General features: G+C 36.7%; 1 protein-coding gene across 10 annotated transcripts in view; it reads right to left on the reverse strand.

Moving 5' to 3' along the window:
• NRG4 (neuregulin 4) overlaps positions 1-21,572 on the reverse strand; it is a 128,976-nt gene that overhangs the window by 18,060 nt on the left and 89,344 nt on the right. For all 10 annotated transcript variants that reach the window (XM_054699948.1, XM_054699935.1, XM_054699932.1 and 7 more), the window contains one exon: positions 4,560-4,709. In XM_054699948.1, the coding sequence (XP_054555923.1) occupies positions 4,560-4,709 (150 nt within the window). The remainder of the gene's footprint in view (positions 1-4,559; positions 4,710-21,572) is intronic.

Raw genomic sequence — 21,572 nt, forward strand, 5'->3', positions numbered from 1 at the left:
CTATCTGAGGGCAAATTCCCAAGTTTTGCTAATATAAAAGTATCTTCAGTTTACTTTCAGTATTAAAAACATATTTTCATGAATACAGAAATCTGGGTTGATGGTTAATTTTTCTCAGCACATTGAAAATGTCATTGCGTTCTCTCTTGGTTTTGCTTGACCCACTTATAATCAGCTATCAGTTTATTGTTGCAGCTTTGAAGATTTTCTCTCATTTTTTTCAAGCATTTTTTCAATTTTCTCTTTGAGATTGGTATTCTACAATTTTACTAGATTGTGCTCATATGTAATTTATTTTTATTCATCCTGCTTGAAATTCATTGACATTCTGGAATCTGTGGAGGACTATTACAGTTCTGAAAAAGGTCGCAGCCATTACTTTTTCAAATACTGCCTCTACCCTATTCTTTCTTTTCTGGAACTCCAACTAACATGTTAGACATTCACAAGTATTTTTTTTTTTTGACTTTGCTTGACCTCTCTTTAATATTTCCCACTTATTGGGCCTCCCCTGGTGGTGCAGTGGTTGAGTGCCGGGCTGCGAAGCTGCCCGCAGCCTCTGCAGCGCCAGTTCGATCCCCGGCCACCAGCAAGGGTCCCACATGGCGCGCAGACCTCTCCTGCCACAACGGTTGCTCCCCTCAGCAGTGTACTTCCTCAGTCTGTCTGTTCTGTTCCCCGCTCTGGCTCTGGTGATTTCTCTCACCCTCCCATGCTTCTGACTGTACCCGGTGCTTGTATAAATAAATAAATAAATCTTTAAAAAAATATTTTCCACTTATTTTTCTCTCAGAATTACCTCCTAGGCAGTTTTGTCTTGTCTATATTCCAATTCATTAATTCTGTCTATCACTGTATTTAACCTTTTGTCAAAAACATACCTAATTTTTAAAACATTACTAAGGGTTTTTAAAAATTATCATTGTTATATTTCATATGTTGGAGTTCTGTTTTGGTCTTTATAACACCTCATTTTAAGGATCCCAATTTTTGATACATATATATCTTATATTACATGTCTATTTCTCCCAACAAGTAGATTTTGAATATATGACTCTCTTATTGGTTATTGCTGCAGGTTCTAGTTCATGATCCTTCTTTTATGTTTGGATTGCTTTTTTTTTTAAAGATTTGTTTATTTATCCAAGAACTGGGGTACAGGTCAAAGGTGTGGGGGGGTGAGAAGATTCACCAGAGACAGAGTGGGAAACAGAACAGACAGATCTACTGAAATACACTGCTGAGGGGAGCAGTGGGCGAGTCAGGAGAGATCTGCTGCACCATGTGGGTATCTCCCTGGTGGGGGGATCGAACTTGTGCTGTACTGGTTGCGGACAGCTTCATAGGTTGTATCTTAACCCCTTGCACCACCAGGGAGGCCCGGCAATTGCTTTATTAATTGAGAGATGCTTTTTTAAGGTATGGAATAAATGTGATTCAAGAATTGATGTGCATTTGCCTCTGTCAACCACATCGGGGCCCTTCCAGCCTGAACTATTTGACATATTTAGGGGATGCCCCCTCTCCATCACCTGCAAAGTCAAGATGTAAATCCACAAAATATGCATGGAAAATCACAAAAGGTGACTGGAGGCTTCTTTTGTCTTTGCTCAACACCACTTTATGTTTTTATATACACTTTTTCTTCTGTACCTAGAGATTCTACCAAAAAGGTATTATGTAGCCAGGCAGTTCAGACTATAAAAATTAGTAAATTCTCAGGTCTACAGAGAAAGAGTGTCTTAGGAGTTCTGTTTTCTGAAACGTTGTTGCTCGGTGGCATCGAATGCCTAAGGGGTATCATATGGGTTAGAAAGTGGTTTCATTTTGGGAGATTCCCTGGTGGTGCATGGGGCTAAGTCACAACCATAAAGCTGTCTGCAGCCACTGCAGCACGAGTTCAATCCCAGGCCAGGGAGGTGACCCATTGTCTCACCCACTGCCCCCCTCAGCAGTGTATTTCAGTACATTGGCCTGTTCTGTTCCCCACTCTGTCTCTGGTGAATCCTCTCACTGCCCCCGCATCTCTGGCCTACACCCCAGCTCTTATATGCATAAACAAATAAATCTTTTTTTTAAAAAAAAAAAGTTGTTTCATTTTTGGACAGCCACAGCACTATAAAAGTTCTGTGGATTTAAAAAAATCACTCTTAATTCCCAGTTTTAGATTTCCCAGTTATTAGATTTCCTAGTAAATCCTTTGGTCTTTATATAGGACATATAATTCTGGCTCTCTAACTTACAAACACATGATAGAATTGCATTACCTGACACCTCATGTATTTGAAAGGGATATTCAACTCATTCTGGCCAATGGATTGTGTTAGAAGGGATGTCTGTCTGAGACATATGGTTTAAATTTAGTTATGAGATCCTCCAGAGCCTTCTTTTTCCTTCGGCACAACCACCATTTAAGTCACTAAACTATTAGGGTTAATAGTCATTGCAATTGAACCTAGCATATCCTGGCTGATAATCACAAAAAGTACTTTTTATCCAATTAGTAACAGATAAAATTTATATCTTTCCAAGCTAGAACTATAATGATTAAAGAGGGACTTAGTCATTTGGTATTCTCCACAGCATATCAGACTAGCAAAATATTTAAAAGGCTAGAAAAAGAAGGATAGATTATTATTCAGTATGTTTCCAAACAACTTAAAGACAAGAGTAACTTAATTTCAAAGATGGGTTCTCTGGTTATCCACCAGTCAACCCAAACATGGTGGATTAAAACAATTTCTCTCTGATTTTCTGTGGTTTGACAGCTGGGCATTTTTTTTTTTTTTTTTTTTTTTTTTTTTTTTTGCTAAGGGTTTCTGTGGTTGCAGAAAACTGGAAGCTCAGGCTGCAACTATAATCAATGATCAACTACAGGTTCAACTGAGCTGGATGTTTGGGGCGGTTTGCTGACTGGCAGTAGTTATGAATCACATGGGGTTTGCTCTCTGTGTTATTTAGGTTTCTCACAACACGGTGGCTGGTTCTGTGAGACTATCCCAATTATGGGAGGCAATGTGGAAGCTGCCAGGTCATAAAAACATTATACCCGTAAATGGAATTTAAGTTATATTAAATTTCCACAATATGCTATGGTCAATCAGTCATAATACCTGCCCATTATTCAAGAATTTAAAGAAAACAAAAACTACCTGTTGATGTAAGTGAGTGGAAAGGTCACATTGCAGAGAACATGTGTAATGAAATATGTTGCATGGTCATCTTTGAAAAATACAATCTACCTGTATTTATATTTTCACATGTGAAATAATCAGATGCTAAAATTATCAGATAAAACATTAAGTTAAATATTTTGGAATAAAACATAATGCCACCTATTTTATAAGAACAATCTTTCTCTAATTCTTAGTTATTCTATTCAGAAATGAGGATTTTATGAAAACGGCTTTATATAGATGTTACCTTTCTTAGAGTGTGAACTTCTCATGTTCATTGCATCTCTTTTATGATGACCCTTAGCTTCATTTTGCTTTTTTACAAGTATCTGATAGTATAGTGTGAATTGAGTAAATATTTAAGTAATAATGAGTTATGATGCCAGGTAATTCTTAAAGTTAATAAGTTCTATATTCACTTATTTTCACAAATTTCAGAAAAATCTAAGGACCAAAATTAATAAATGAAAGGAAACCGCAATGAATAGCACTGCTTCATATAAATAATTTTTCCTTTTATCACTCTGAGTTTCTACTTTTCACAAATTGACTGTCTATCTAAGATAATTTGTCTATCTTATATCACTACTGTATTTTTTGGTAGCTACTAACACTACAAACGTATTTACATTTAACAGCTATAAAGTATAGTCCATCTCACAGAAATGCTAGTAAAAATCCTCTGATGACTGTGTTGATGAGAACTATTTTATTTCAGGTCCCTTTTTGGTTCTTCTTCTTGGCTTATGAGGTTTTCATCTCATTCCCAATTTGCAAGTTACATTTTTCAACAAAAGAAGTCCAGAACCTAAAATGCAGAAGAACTTAGCCCCAGGCCATATCTATAGTGTGCCACAAATTCCAAGAAAATTCAGTCCTGGAGTATAAGTAACAGTTTAGATTTTACAGGACATACAGAGTAGGCAAATCTCTTTATCAATAACCCTACTATTGTATTCTTAGTTTAGTACAATGCCTAGCATGTAGTAGACACCAAGAGGTGACCTGGATGATAATCATAAGTCTTAATGTACCCATATTATATACATTGTTTCTTTTCTTTCACACTTAAAATATATTTTAAATAGACCCAGCCAAATCATTTAGGTGTTTTGGACATGATTATAAATGTGTGTGGATGTTACTAATTTAGAGAACTTAAGGTAATTGATGATGATGACAACAACGAAGGAAAAAAGACTGCTTAGTATCCTTTCAAAAATGAGTTATTAATTTAATAACAAAAATTGTATTAGAGAGGTAACTCTAAATAAAAAGCCCTATCTGCAAAAATATCTAGATCTAAAGAGTACATTAATTATTTAGTAGAATAACTTTATGCATTGCCTTTTCTTTTCAAAAGCATGTTTCTATATGGTTTACCTGCAAAGGAAGTACAGGGCTCCAATGATCAGTGTTGCCAGAAGAACAACCAATGCCACGAATGCTGCAAATAGGTCACTTTTACTTTGGATGCTGGAGCTTGGGAGAAAAATCTCTTCACAACGGGCTCCTGTATAATTTTCAATGCATCTATAGAATAAAATTTTAGATAAAGAATTGCATTCTTTGTTCCACTAATATAGAAAGCAAAAGATCTCTCGTTGGTATGAAGTAAAAAAGGAGATAAATTTTCAGATTGTAAACAGGTAATAGGAATGTTTCCTTATAATACCCCAGAGCTACAATTAATGACAAAACAAATTAGCACATGCAGTCTAATCTATGCTATTTTACTTTTCCAGGTTTCTGATTGTTTAAAGACTCCAGATAAACTACAGAATATTCAGTTCTTTTATCTTCTAGATTTTCAACGATGTAGTTACATACACAACTCAATTTTATCTGGTGTAAATGTAGGTCTAAATGTATTTTTCCGGGGCCTCCCCAGTGGCACAGCGGGTTGAGCTCAGTGCTGTGAAGCTGTCCGCAGCCTCTGCAGTGTGGGTTCGATACCCGGCCGGCCAGGGAGAGTCCCACATGGCGCAGCAGACCTCTCCTGCCTCGCCTGCTGTATTTCGTCAGTCTGCCTGTTCTGCTCCGTGCTCTGTCTCTGGTGAATCCTCTCATCCTCCTGCGCCTCTGGCCTGTACTCCAGCTCTTGTATAAAAATAAATAAATCTTTAAAAAATAAATAAATGTATTTTTCCTCAATATTGAAAACTGATTGTTCCAAGCCTATTTATTGTTTTCTTCCCCACTGTTTCCCTCCTTAAACATGTTAAATTAGTGTAAGTAATGACATTTCATTCTATAATATTGATGGTTTACATACATATATTTGGTAACACCAATTTACCAAAAATAGAGACACTGATTCTAATAAATTGATTCTCTGCATGTATTTCCAGCTTAGGCAGTACTTAGAAATTTAATTTCTTTTTCTCCCACTTTATACTAACAATGATAGGGCCTACAAAATTACATGTGAACATCGTTACATTACTAACAAAGCTTTGACAACTAATGTGATACATTACTAAAGCAGTATACAATATGAGAAAAGAACATCAAGATATAGACCAAAGGAACAATTTTACTTAAATGAGCATATGAAAGATGTTTTCAGAGCCTCAGTCCTACCCATTGTGAGGCCAGTGCCATTGGCTATAGCTTCCACTGGGGTGTCAGTTTGAGCAAAGAAACAGTTTGGATTCTCTTAAACTATTGTAAAGAGAAAGGTGAGGAGACTCAGAAAAGAAAAGTAAGAATAGAATATGAGTGGTATGGGCCTCCCCAGTGGCACAGCAGGTTGAGTGCAGTGCTGTGAAGCTGTCCTCAGCGTCTACGGTGCAGGTTCAATCCTGGCCAGCCGGAGAGATACACAAATGGCACGGCAGACCTCTCCTGTCTCACCCACTGCTCCCCTCAGCAGTGTGTTTCAGTCAGTCTGCCTGTTCTGTTCTCCGCTCTGACTCTGGTGAATCCTCTCACCCTCCGGCACTTCTGGCCTGTACCCCAGTTCTTGTATAAATAAATAAATCTTAAAAATATATATATATTTATTTAAAAAAAGAATGAGTGATAAACCAAAATGCAAGTTAAAATATTTTGGAAAAGTAAATAACCTAAGGTTATTGAAATAAATACTTATTTCCCCACAGATTAAATACTTAGTAAATCTGAGGAGAAAAAAAAAAAAGAAAATAATTGGGCCTCCCTGGTGGCACAAGGGTTAAGCACAGCACTGTGAAGCTATCTGCAGCCACTGCAGCACGAGTTCGATCCATCCCCGCCAGCCAGGGAGCTACCCACATGGCACAGCAGACCTCTCCTGTCTCGACCGCTGCTCCCCTCAGCAGTGTATTTCAGTAGATCCACCTGTTCTGTTCCCCACTCTGGTGAATTCTCTCACACCCTCCTCCACACCTCTGGCCTATACCCCCAGTTCTTGTATGCATAAATAAATAAATCTTTTAAAAACGAAAAGAAAAGAATTTATTACTTTCTCCTCTCATCCCACATCCTACTACCCAAAGGGGAATAGACACCTGCATGCATGCATGTACACAAATATGCACACACATGCACACACCCTGAAAGTCAACACAGACACTGCTGTGAAGATTCATACATACGTCATCACAAAACAAAGAAGGAATGGGGAATACCACACATTAAAAAGACAAATAAAAAAACAAGCTCAAATTTAGTTCACAAAGTATGTCTAAAATGACAAAAGAAAGAAAATTTTTAGAAATAAAATTCAATAAATAACAATTAAACTTCTAAATGATTTTAAAGAACAGATTTAGTTACTTGAGAAAATTCCTGTTAAAATTGTATACAACTCTCAGGTTTTGAAATAATGTTAAAATGGGTTCAGTTTCCATTCTGGAAAAGATAACTAGAACCTTAAAGAAACAACTCCTAAAATGAGACAGCATAATCTTCTTGAAAACAAAGATTATCTTTTTTAACACCTTTAAATTCATTTATCAAAATTTTAAAAGGCTGTTCATGTTTAGGTAAGATTGAACTTCAAGGAAGAAGATGACAAACTAGTTAATATAATTAAAATTAGGGTTTGGGTGAATGATAACTATTCTGAGTTGGAAGGAGCCCAAGAAATGGTATAAACGTAGATTAGATTGGAACATAAACAAATGGCCTGACCAGGAAACCAATCAACAGTCAAGTGTCCTTCTGTTGTCTTAGAACAGCATAAAGTAAAAAACTGGTAGTATATTTAAATAATGCAGTCAAAAAATAATAAGTCTTGTTATTTTTTAACTAGTCAAATCAGAATTTAAGGAAAGGCAAAGAGAGATTGAAATATTTTGTTATTCCAACAGTAGACATGGTTAACCTAAAAGTGAATTTTAAATTTTTAGATATGTATCATACGATAAGTGTATATAAGAATTCTACTTTCAAAAGTCCAGATCATTTGTGAAAATGTCATGACCTCAGTTATAACACAAATATCAAATTTCAGGCAAACACAGTCAATTCCTTTAAGGGAAAAGAAAGGTGAATTATGATCTAAACAAACAATGGGTAGTATTAGTTGTAGCAAAGCAGAGAGGTGAGGCATTGCACCCACATTTTATGGAAAACTATGTGGCCTCCAGTCTTTATGTAATTCTTGTTAATTGATTTCTGAATCTTACCTCCACATAAACTCCCAAACAGCAAATATTTGTGCCACCTAAAGAGATGAATACCAACTACCAAGGATTCCACATCTGGAATTAAAAGATGAACACTAGAACAGATGGAAATGTGCAAACAGGAGGGACAATCCAAATCTCAGGATCCATGCCATATGCATTGGTTCCTAGCTGAATAACACTAGTGACCTGTCCCTTTTCCCAGAAACTATATTTAGTACATTGGACATGCAATAAACTTATTAGAATTCAAGGTCTTTAGCATGAATAAAACAACCAAATTCTCAATCATGCAGACAGACACTGTGCTAAAATAAACTGGTTTCTGAGGCCTACTCTCCAGTGCTATAGGACACAGCACAGCCCCCAAACTAGGCCACATGAGGCCCCATCTTCCAGCAAACAACCCAGACACCAATGGTGAGTGGCTCAGGCCCACCTACCAGCATTGCAGGACTTGGCGCAGGCCACAGAGTAGGCTATGAAAGGCCCTACCTGCCACCACAGATGTCATCTGATGTGTGGCCCCAGCCCTAAGTAAGGGGTGCAGCCACACCAAGCAGAAGACAAACCTATAGCAGAGAGGACCTGAAAACAATGAGGAGACAAAAATAAGACAATGAATGGCCACAGAAGTCTTAAAGGGAATACTACACCACAGGGAGAGAACAAATCTCTGGAACCCAACCACAAAGATAGTCCTCCTATCAGAAAGAGAGCTCAAGCTTGCTATCATAAAGACATTAAAAAAATACAGAAAAAGACACAGAGAAGTTGATAAGGGAGAAGTTGATTCAAATAACCGAATGTCCTAAGAAACAAATTAACATAAAGATTAAAAAAGATAATACAAGTAAGAAAATAACAGAGTTGCAGGATGAAAGAGATTAATAGAGGAAATGAAAAATACTATAAAGATCTTTCGAAGAATAAACCAAATGAAAAGTGAATCCCTGAACTTGAAGATGCAAAGAAACTAGTAGAAAAAGAGAAAGAAACAAAGAAACAAAGTTAAAAATAAAAGAATCACTTTGTGAACTATCTGACTCCACCAGGAAAGACAATATAAGAATAATGAGTATCCAGGATGATGAGGAGACACAGAAAATAACAAATGGCATATTTAAAGAAATAACAGAAGAAAACTTCCCAAACATGGAAAAGGAAATAAGTATATAAATCCAGAAAGCTAAAAAAAAAAAAAAACCACCTAAGTACATAAACAATACGAAACCTAGCCAAGATATGTATTAGTGAAAATCCAAAGAATTCAAGACAAAGTAAGAATATTGAAGCTAGCAAGTGGAAGAAACAGATAATGGATAAAGGAACCCATATCAGTCTAGCATTGAACTCCTCAGAAGAAACAGTGCAGGCAAGTAGACAATGAAAAGATCTAATCAAAAAAAGGATAAAAACTGCCAGGCAAGAACTATCCTGCAAAGCTCTTTTTTAGATATGAAGGAGAAATAAAGTCCATTAAAGTCAAACAAAAATTAAAGGAATTTACAAATACTAGACACCCCCCCCCAATAAAAATATTGAAAGGAACTCTAGTATCTAAATCAAAATGAGGAACATACACAATGAGCTAAAAAAAAAAAAAAAAAAAGAAACAGATACAACTGCAAAGTTAAGGACAAAACTAAGTCCAACAATTGAAAGACACAGAGTATCTAGTTGGATTAGGAAACAGAATCCAACTTTCTGTTGTCTCCAGGAGATGCACCTGATATTGAAAGATAAACACAGACTCAAGGTAAAGGTCTAGAAAATAATTCTACAGGCCAATGGGACTAAAGAAAGGCAGGGATAGCAGTACTTAACCTCAGACATAATAGACTGCCAATTTAAAAGGTAACAAGAAACAGGGATGGACAGTACATAATGATTAAGTGAATGACACACATTAAGGCCATAATACTCATCAATATATACTCACCAAATGAAAGAGAACCAAATTATATTAGGAAAGTACTATCAACTCAGAAAATAAGCACAGGAAAAACAAATTTTGGTAGGAAATTTCAACACCTGCTTTCAGTAGTGCACAAATCAATGGAACAAAAGTGAATAGGGACAAACAAAGAATTAGACAAAATGGATCTAATAAACATCTATAGAATGCCCCAAAAAGTAGATTATACTTTTTTTCTCAAGTTCATATGTAACAATCTCCTGGACTGACCACTAATTGGGCCACAAATCAAGTATCATCAAATTCATAAAGACTGAAATCATTTCAAGTATCATCTTGGACCAAAAGGCATCAAACTAGAAACCAACTACAAAAAGAAAGTGGGGAAACTCTCTAATACATGGACACACACTACAGAAAGACCATTGGGTCAACAAGGAAATCAAAGAAATAAAAAAAAATCAAGACAAATGATGTGGGACAGAGGAAAAGCAGTACTAAGAGGGAAATACATAGCAATATAGGCTTACATCAAGAAACAGGAAACAGGGCCTCCCTGGTGGTGCAGGGGTTAAAATCTTAGCACTATCAAGCTATCACCAGCCACTGTGACATGAGTTTGATACCCAGCTAGGTAGCTAACCCACATGGAGCAGCAGACCTCTCCTGTCTTACCCGATGCTCCCCTCAGCAATGGATTTCAGTGAATCTGCCTGTTCTGCTCCCCACTGTCTCTGATGAATCCTCTTACCCCTTCTGCCCCCCTCCACACTCTTCTGGCCTAGACCCTAGTTCTTGTATGCATAAATAAATAAAAATAAATCCTAAAAGAAGAAACAAGAAAGAATAAAGAAGCTGGTGGAGGGGGGAATAGATATTTTATAAAGGAAAACCTATTAGGCTATCATCAGACTTTCTAGAAGAAACACTGCAGGCAAGAAGAGAATGGAGTGAGAGAGTCAAAAAAACTCTAAAACAAAAAATGCCAGTCAAGAATATTTTATCCTGTAAAACTCTCCTTCTGCTATGAGGGATAAACAAGGACCTTCTCAGACAAATAAAATCTTCAGAAATTCACTACTACTAACCCCCCTTTTCAATAATATTACAAGAAGCCTTAAAGTCTTAACCAATAGAGAAATGAACATGAAGAACTGAACAAGGTATCGAATAGAACCACAAAATAATGAATGAAAGGCTCCATATTGATAATCACTCTAAAAGTTAATGGACTGAACTCACCAATAAACAAAGTGTAGCATGCTCAATTAGAAAAGAGATTCCAACCTTCTGCTACCTCCAAAAAACACACTTAAGCTCTAAAGATAAACATATATTGAAAGTAAAGGGTTGGGAAACAATCCTACAAGAAAATGGCCTCCCAAATAAGGCAGGGACAGCCATATTATATCAGATAAAACAAAATTCCAGCCAAAAAAAGGGATGACAAGAGGCATGGATGCATGGATGCACACTATATAATGATCAAGGGGACAATACACCAGGAGGACATAATATATCCTCACCAAGTGAGGGAGCACCAAAACACATTAGATAATCACTATCATTGCTGAAAAAAAAATACATTGGAGAAAACACACATGTGGTAGACGACTTCAACACTCCACTCTCACCAATGGACATCTGTAGGGGCAGGAAGGCCACTGAGCAGGTTTTCTGTTCCGGCAGAAGGATAAAGGAAAGTCTTGGAGCCCTCGGTGGTTTCTCAGGCTTTTATTGAGCTTTACATGCATTGCAGCAACTAGGTACACGGCATGCAGGGGGCCGGGGGCCAGGAGGCTGGAAGGCCTCCAAGCCCCCAGCAAGTCTTCACTCTGGGGCTTCTTTCGCCCCTTCTCTCTCCTGCCTCTCTCCTGCTTCTTTCTTGCTTCTGCTTCTCTTGAAGACTATCTCAAAATACTCCTCCCATGGCCCACAGTAGTAAATAAGACTGTTTGCTACAATATAACAACTGCTGGTGCCCCATCAGGCAGGGCAATCCTGATGGTGGGAGGGCAGAAAAGCCTGAAAATCATTTACCAAACCATTTACCCTACAACATCTATTACTGAGAGAGAAAATAGACAAAGACACAATAGTACTAAACTAAGAGCTAGACCACATGGTACACACATGTGGCATCTAAGGGACACTGCACCCTCAAAAAATCAAATACACATTTTCCTTAAGCACACATGGACCACTCTCCAGGAACAAATGGGTCACAAGACAAACATCAACAAATACATGAAGACTGAAATGTACCAAATATCTTCTCTGAAAATAAAGGTATCAAACTAGAGTCAAATACAAAAAGAAATCAAGTAGACAACCCTCCACCCTCCCCCATTGTGTGGAGAATGAACAAGCTATAGAAAGACCAGTGGATTAATTAGGAAATGAAAGAAGAAATTAAAAAATACCTTGAAACAAATAATAACAAGGACACAACCTTTCAGAACATATGGGACACAGCAAAAGCAGTGATAAGAGGAAAGTATACAGCAACACAGGCCCACATCAAGAAATAAGAAAGAACCAAAAAACCAACCTAATCTCCTATCTTGAAAAACTTGAAAAAGAACAACAAAACAAAACCCAAAAGCCAGTAGAAGAAAGGAAATAATAAAAATTCAGAGGAGAGCTAAATACAGATGGCCAACAGGCACATGACATAATCTTCATCATGACTTATCATCAGGGAAATACAAATCAAAACCACGATGAGATGCCATCTCACACCAGTGAGAATGGCCCACATCAAAAAGATCAGAAAGAACAACTTGTATGGAAAGCAGCATGGAGATTTCTCAATAGATTAAAAATGGATCTATACCATATGACCCAGCAATCCCACAACTAGGCATCTAGCCAAATAAAACAAAAACACTAATTTTAAAGGAAACTTGCACAATTATATTTTACTGCAGCACTGTTTATAATAGCCAAGCTATGGAAACAACCTAAAATGGGTGGATTAAGAAGATATGGTGTATATACGCAATGGAATACACTACTCAGCAATCAAAAAAGATAAACTCATGTAATTTGCAGCAACATTATTCCAAGTGAAATAATCTAGAAAGAGAAGGGTAACTACTGGATGATGTCATATGTGGAATATGGCGAAAATAAAAAAAGGGTCAGAGAAAGGCAAACTTTAAAACCAACCCTTGAGAGTTGACCATGGATCTGAGGCATCCAGGGAGGCAGGAGAGAAAGTAAGAGGGGAGAGAATGGGGCAGTGGGGAGAGCACAATGGGCTATGTAGAGGACTGTGGGTGCTTTGGTGATGGGAGTGCTACTATGACCACACATGAGGGGCAAAATCCCAAACTGTCAAAACAACTGTAAAAACACTGATACTTCAATTATGAAAAAGAAAAAAGAAAAACTGTTTCTGGCCTCCATTCTCATGCCTGTTGGCTCTGTGACCCTGGGCAAGTCATTTAATTCTCTATGACTGTAAAGTCAAAACTAACTGTATCATCTGCTTCAGTAATCACATAGGGCTAATCACATAGGGCTTCAGTGTCTGAAAGTGCTTTGAACATTGAAACACACAATATAAGTGAAACTTTAGAAAGACCATATTTATATCTACTATTGATTTAGAAAAACTATAACCAGAAATGATTAAGAACATGCCATCCATAAATGTGTTCCTAGCTAGTGCCAGAAGTGTGACGTCACTAAACATTTATTAGTCTTTACTAGTATACACAGATACTTTCTAATAGTCACCTTGAAAACAAAGTTGCTGCTAATGTCACATGGTATCAGCATGCTTGAAAACCAATAATCAATACACTTTAAATGTGTAAGTATAACCTAAGTTCAGTTAAAAAGCCAAATCTCTAAATTTCAAGATTCACCATTAAGTAGGTAATTCATGGCCTCCCTAGTGGCGCAGCAGTTGAGCGCTGGGTTGCGAAGCTGCCCACAGCCCCTGCAGCACTGGTTCGATCCCCGGCTGCTCCCCGGCCACCAGAGGAGGGTCCCACATGGTGCGCAGACCTCTCCTGCCGCCCACTGCTCCCCTCAGCAGTGTACCTCGGTCCCTCTGCCTGCTCTGCTCCCCGCTCTGGCTCTGGTGAATTCTCTCACCCTCCCACACTTCTGACTGTACCCAGTGCTTGTACAAATAAATTAATTAATTTTAAAAAAGTAGGTAATTCATTTGCTGAAATGTACTACATATTATATCTGCATATAAATGGAAAAACACCACATAGAAAATAATCCATATTTCTCCTTAAATATAGTGTTTTGTGGTTTTATTGGAAAAGATTACAATTTTTATCTTAAGTAAATCACTGAAAGTTTGAAATATTTTATTTACTGAAACAAGTTAAAGCACGATGGATAAAGGAAACCTGTAAATAAGGATGACAGAAAGCAGCAGCAGTGTTGAACACAGTGGCCATGCTCGTCTTGTGAAGATTTGTTTGGGGAGAGATATCCACAGAATTCTGCTTAGTTCATTAGAGTACTTAGGCAAAATTTTTTGATTTAGAATTTTTCTTAATGTTACGTTCCACATGAATAAAATTCCACAAGTCTCTGTTCTCCTGATTTTAACTACCTCAAATAAATACTGTTTAAGGAGGAAATCTAATATGGTTCTACAAAATATAGAACCCTATTTTTTTAAATTATCAAGGAGAAAAATACATACATATTTTTCAGTCTGTCATGTTATATAATACTTGGTGTAAACAATATATTTGTTTATACATAAGAACAATGTATATCAGTTTCTCTTTTAAATAATAATTTCAGAGATAGCAGAGTTGGGCAGCAGAAGCGTGCTCACCCATAAGTAATCGTTTCATTGAGTACAAACTATGTTTAAAATTTAAAATAATAATAATAATAATAATAATAATAATAATAATAATGGGTATTAGATTTATACTAATGAGTTTTAAGATTTATCCACTTGGACACATTTCCACTACTCTCATTTTGGTAAAACTTTAAGGGTTCATCAAGACTATAAACCAGAAACACCAGAAAAGATGGCTCTTAAACCATGACACTTTTCTAAATGGATGATCTTCGTGCTGGCATCTTACCTCCCAGGCTTCAGGTCTCAACAACCTTCTAATGCAGGGAAAATCTCATGCCCCAAATTGGAATAAGACAAAGAGAAGTCAGCATCAGTTCACTTCCTGACAAAAGAAGTTAAGTATTAGATCTCAGCAAAAGGTATAGTTGTCACTTTGTATGGTATTCCTATGTTGAAAATGAAATATGACTGATGAAAATTGGAATATTATTCATCTGTCTTCCAAAAGAAGCCATGGATGGTAAGGACACTAGTCTAAAAGATAACCAAAATTGAGAAGCAAGTGCATAATTTGATATAACCTCATTGTGCAAAAAAATAGAGAAGAAAGGAACATGAAAGTAGGGTGTACATAGTTTTTCGCAGGCACTCTGCCTCCTGGAACAGCAATGAGCTAACCTGAGTCAGTTCTAAAGAGCAGATCCTATTCTCGGACAAGTGACACAACTTGGTGAGACAAACTGAGGAAGAAGACAAGTAGACCTCAGAGAACGGGTACGTCTCCGTTATTTCATGGGCATATCTTGCCATGTTAGGCATGGCATGCAATCTGGAAAAATGTGAGGTTTTAAGATTTATCCTCTTGATCTTTGTTTAAAGCATGGTGAGGTCAAGAAAATTATGCCAGTTGTTTCTACCAATACTAATGAACAATCTTTATCATAAGTAAGCTTCTAAAAATGAAAAGTGCTTAAAAGATACATAGCTAAACAGAGCAGTTGTATTATGTATTTGCAATTCTATTATAAGCTTCAAGGTTATTATTTCCTTTCTGTAAAGATATTTTAAAGGTCATCTAAATCCTATGCTTTATTAGTAAAGCATATGGTACAGTGCCAAAAGGCAATGTAAAGAAGACTTTATTTTTATTAATATCACAGTAGAATATTTGAACTTTTTTCCTTGAACTACAACATTCTACTCAATTTAGAGAAGAGACAGAAATCTTATGTAAAAATAGTGCAAAGAACCAGCTTATCATAACTAACTGAATTAAGTAAACTTTCAAAATGTCTGTTGTTAGTAAGACTCAAAAAACCCACACAATTTTTTTGGAAAGCGAGTTTAGTTAAACATAGAGTAAGGTTCAGCAAAATTGCTACAGACACAAGTATAGTATAATTAAATGCAGCAACACACCAGCACACCAAATGTAGAAGTACAAGAAATGTTAGCTTTCTTACAACTTGTAAGAAAGATCAATTTCAAGTGATCCTCAATCTCAATTATTTGTTTTCATATATTTAGCCGTTAATAATAATATTTTATGTTCCTAAATTCCTCTCTAATAGAATTTAGTCTATATCACCCTGACAACTGATTTCCAACTATTAACTATGGGATAGCCGCAGACAGGACTGAGCTTATCTCAGCAACAGCAGCAGGGACTTTCTTTGGTCTGAGCTCAGAGCTGTGTGGGCAGATGTTTCTTAAGAATGGAAGAACTCAAGAAAACCTGGAGGAGGGCAGAGCAACATGGCGGCGAGGAGACGCTGCGAGTAAGATCTCCCATTAAAAAAAGTTAATAGGGAGGAAAAGCGGCAGGTCCCAGTGAGAACTGGGACACGGAAGATAAACTAGCAACAACAAATGTTGGCGAGGGTGTGGAGAAAAAGGAACTCTCCTGCACTGTTGGTGGGAGTGCAAACTGGTCCAACCACTATGGAGAGCTGTGTGGAGATTTCTGGACCTACTAAACATAGAGCTTCCATAGGATCCAGCAATTCCACTCCTAGGTATTTACCCAAAGGACACAGAAACATCAATTCCAAAGAACACCTGCACCCCTATGTTTATAGCAGCACTATTTATAATAGCTAAGCTTTGGAAACAGCCCAAATGCCCAAAAATAGATGACTGGATCAAGAAGATGTGGTGCATATATACCATGGAATATTACTCAGCATTCAAAAAAGATAAACACATGCAATTTGCAGCAACATGGATGGTGCTGGAAGGGATCATTCTCAGCGAAATAAGCCAGAAAGAAAAAGAAAAATACCGGATGGTCTCACTCATAGCAGGAATCTAGAGAACTTAAATAAGGGACCAGGAAATTGAATAACTATAAGAAAGTGAAAATCAGAATCAACAAAAAACTATGAACCAGAGACACTTTTTGGGGAGTTGGGGGCGGGAGGGGAGGGATTGCGGTCAGAATGGGGGGGTTGCAAATGTATGGGGAATATAAAAATAAAATTTATTATTTAAAAAAAAAATTTCAGTAGTTCCGTAAAAATTTTTTTAAAGAAAGTAAAAGCTAAATAATATGACTGGAAATCAAAGACTTGTGCAATACTTTCTTCCTATCATGGTTAACATTCTCAGCTGATGTTTAAAAACAATAGTGGGCCCCTCCTGGTGGCGCAGGCGGTTGAGCGCAGCGCTGTGAACTGTCCACAGCCTCTGCGGTGCCGGTTCGATCCCGGCCAGCCAGCGAGGGTCCCACATGGCGCAGCAGACCTCTCCTGTCTCACCCGCTGCTCCCTTCAGCAGTGTATTTCGTCAGTCTGACTGTTCTGTTCTCCGCTCTGTCTCTGGTATTCATGAATAAATAAAACTTCAAAAAAGATAAATAAAAACAATAGTATGTTTTATTCTAGATTATAAGTTAGAGTAATTTTTTTTAAGATTTATTTATTTATGCAAGAACCAGGGTACAGGCCAGAGGCATGGGAAGATGAGAGGATCCACCAGAGACAGAGCAGGGAACAGAATAGGCAGACTGACTGAAATACACTGCTGAGGGGAGCAGCAGGCAAGACAGGAGAGGTCTGCTGAGCCATGTGGACATCTCCATGGCCGGTGGGATTGAACTGGCACTCAGAGGCTGCAGACAGCTTCACAGCACTGCACTCAACCGCCTGCACCACCAGGGAGGCCCTAGAGTAAATTTTTCTAACTGCAAATCCGAAATAGAATTTATGACAGTTTAATAATAATGGAACAACTCAGCACAGCTATACAAACAGCTTATAGTTATATAGGCAGATAGCATTAACCTGGTATCAGCATGTGCTTGTATGAAGAAAATACTTCATATTATTCTTTTCTTATCTACAAATTGAATGTCTTTTGACTACTGTTTATATAGTGCTCATTCTCTCTATATATGCATGTACTATACATTTGTGTGTGTGTGTGTGTGTGTGTGTGTTTGTGTGCGTGCGAGCGCGTTTATCTCTACCCAAAGCTGCATCTTCTAGTTTTCCAAGCAATCATTTTCTGGGAAATACAATTTTGACTATTTTAATGAAGTTATCTGAATACATAGGTTTATAGGGAAATATAAAAACAATTCTATCTTGGTACCATTTTGAAAATATTATTTTTCAAGATCAAAATAGCTGAAATCCAAATCTGATTGAAAAGATTACACTATTGAAAGGTTCTATTTCCTGTTTGAGATATGATCGGATAAAATTAGAATAGTAAAATGATGACCCCAAAAAAGTCAATAACAATCATCACAGTCACTAATAACCATGGTACATTTCGCTTCTAGGTATATAAATAACTTACAAAAAAAGTGAATATAATTGCACCTTAATATTTATTTTTGTGTACATCAAAATGAATTTGCTAAATTATTCTTCCTTCCATCACATATTTTTCTTACCTCTCTATACCCATTTTCAATAATTTTAACACATTTTTATTAAAATTTAAAAAGATAAAAGAATAAAGAATTCCACTGAAATTGCACTGCAAATGATAATTTAGACTTTTTAGTATTAGCTTATAAACTTCAGCTACTATGTGGATGTCTTACAGAATTATTTTGATAAGTCAATGAATTTATCATTTTTTCCTGAAAACATTATGTAAATTACCTAAAATATTTCTGATTCTTATTGACTGTTTATACTATTTTTCATTAGTGTTAGGCTAAAAGTAATAAACAAGAAAATCTCTCATGGAATTTTTACAAAGCAAAGTCTCCAAAATGTCTAGACTCCAGAGGTTTGAAAAAGGGGAAGGAGAGATGCATGAATGCAGGAATAATGGAGACAAGTTGAAAAATATTGGATAAATTCAAAATAGGCAAGAACTTTTTCTTTTGGTGTATTTTTCCATTGTGTTATTTAGTATAATCAAATATAGCAAGTTGATAGAATGTCCTCAAATAACACTTCATTCAATGTCATTTTGCTATAACATCAATGACAAAAAAAGAATCCTAGTCCATGCTGAATAAATTTTAGGACCATGTTATCTACATTATCCTGGTTTCATCATATGTCATTTTACTCAAAGTTACAGCTTTCAAGAAGCTATCAGTGACATTAAGTAAGGACTTACTAGATAAGAAAGGGTACACTCAATGGGAAGGTCAGACATAATTTAGGGTATTTCTAGGCAAAATGGCGAAGTGTTGCAGGGTTATCTCTGACATCCTTTCACCTCACTTTAAAGTTCTGCTGCCATATGCTACCCATTCTCAGAGCCAGAGGCTTCAGGGGTACTGAAGACATCTTAGAGCAGGGACAGCCAGTAAAATCTCATGTTCCAGATCATTCTCTGCCGTCTCCAACCCTCAGAAACACTTCACTAAGTTCTGATCAATTGATTCCTACTACTAATAATTATTAATAATCAAATAATATCTCCTCCAAGGATCATTTGCATGTAATAGAGAAACACACAATATACAGAAAATAATCAAGTTACACCAGTCAGGGTCCTTGTACCTTCCACTAGACTTGGGTGTAATGACAGGCTATATTGATCCCACTGAAGGGAAAATGAACAATTACATAAAGAATTTAGAAAGCCTCAAGGAAAACTTTCTAGGAAACAAAGGCTCATCTCAATTTAGATCACTGTTCAAAAAGAAGGTATATTTTCATATTCTAACTTGAGAGAGCCTATCCTTTAATCCTTACCTATGTTACACATGCTACGCTTCACTATAAAATATATGCCTATTCAACCAGTATGTGCTCTTTCTGTTTAATAAGACTGAAAATACAGCAGAAACTGCTATATGTCCTCTCTCCCTTTTGTCCCTTTATCCTATTTCACCTCCAGTTACAGGACTCTCAGTTTACATTGCTGCATGAGGTAACGGCTGCACTTTAAGTCCCACTTACACTGATGTAGTCATGTGACTAAGTTCCAACTAATAGAGTGTAAGCCAAGTATTGCGTGAAACTTCCAACTTCAAAAAAATGTCCTTGAAAGGAATGGAGGTGTCTCCTTTTCCTCCTGTCCACTATTTGAAAAGATATATAAGCAACAGATTCTAAGATGTTTGTGAGAAATGTCAAACGATGTTAAGACTTGGCAGAAGCTGCAAAATAAGAGCTCTAAGGACTATCCAGGAGACCAGTGGGGATAGAGCTCAGAATATACCATGTTTCCTGAAGGTGAAGGGCCTGTTTAGACTTGTTTATTGTTTGCAGTGACCTGAGAAGGAGCCAGGGAGAACAGGAATAGTGAGACTCAGCATAAAGTACAAGAGTGCCAGAGCATGAAGGGTAGGTACAGCTGAATCTATGAGCCCTACTGTGGGAGGTAGCTAGAAGGAAAAGAAGGTAACTACAGAACATGGCTAAAGCAAATAAAGGAAAGGGGGTGACAAAATATAATAAAAATACTATATATTCTGATAAAGTAGACATAATACAACTTATAAAAATTGGGAAGGGGTAAAGAAGGGACAGAGAGAGGGCTGAGAGTTAAAATTACATTGGTTGATAGTAATTATATAGTAATTTAATGATAAACTATCTAGTAGAGAATATAAGCACATTAAATAATTTTTTAAGATTTATTTATTTATGCATACAAGAACTGGGGTGTAGACCAGAGGTGTGGGGTGAAGGTTGGGAGGATTCACCAGAGAGAGTGGGGAGAAGAATAGGCAGATCTACGGAAATACACTGCTGAGGGGAGCAGCGGGCGAGACAGGAGAGGTCTGCTGTGCCATGTGGGTTGCTCCCTGGCTGGGATTGAATTCGTGCTGCAGGGGCTGCCAATAGCTTGATAGTGCTGTGTCTTTAAGCCCTGAGCCACCAGGCTCATATTAAATAACTTTTTAAAAAACACTATACAAGAAGATGTGGTACATATACACAATGCAATACTATTCAGCAATCAAAAAAAGATGAACAATGATGCAAAAATATATAAATATAAAGAAAAAATACGTAATAATACCTATTTCCTAAAATAAATAAATAAAAAACACTGTAAAAAAGAATATTATTATCTAAAACCACAGGGAGTGGCAGGAAGAAAAGAATTCATGCTTGCTGTCATTCATTGGTGTTCATAGTTGGGAACTAATAACTATTGATACCATCTAAATAAATGAAGTAGGGAAAACTTTGAAAGATGACAACAACAACAAAATACTGTATCAATAAATGTGAATGGGGTTTCAAAAAAATAGATGCTCTTCTTGGGGTGCAATGCAAAATCCAACTTGATGCTACATTTATGATCTATACCTATCTAGAATAATGTAATTCAGAAAGATAGAAAATGAGACATTGAGAAAAGGTATACCAGGAGGATTCATGATGCAAATATTAGACAGTGCAGAATTCTGATCAAAAAGCATTAAATTAGACAGAGAGAGGAACTTCATCATGCTAAAATACCTAACTCACAATGAAGATACAGACGTTATTAATATTTTTTCATTAAATAACATAGCAGCAATAATCATAAAGTATAAATTGCAACAGATGAATAAACACAGTAGAAGACTTTTAATTTACTTCTCACAGTCCACGCAAATAAAAGACAAAACATATAAGAATATAGAACCAAATAAGGTAAATATG

The sequence above is a fragment of the Talpa occidentalis genome, unplaced genomic scaffold, assembly GCF_014898055.3.
Source record: "Talpa occidentalis isolate TD23 unplaced genomic scaffold, MPIMG_talOcc4v2.1 talOcc4.11, whole genome shotgun sequence".
In the NCBI taxonomy this organism is placed as follows: domain Eukaryota; kingdom Metazoa; phylum Chordata; class Mammalia; order Eulipotyphla; family Talpidae; genus Talpa; species Talpa occidentalis.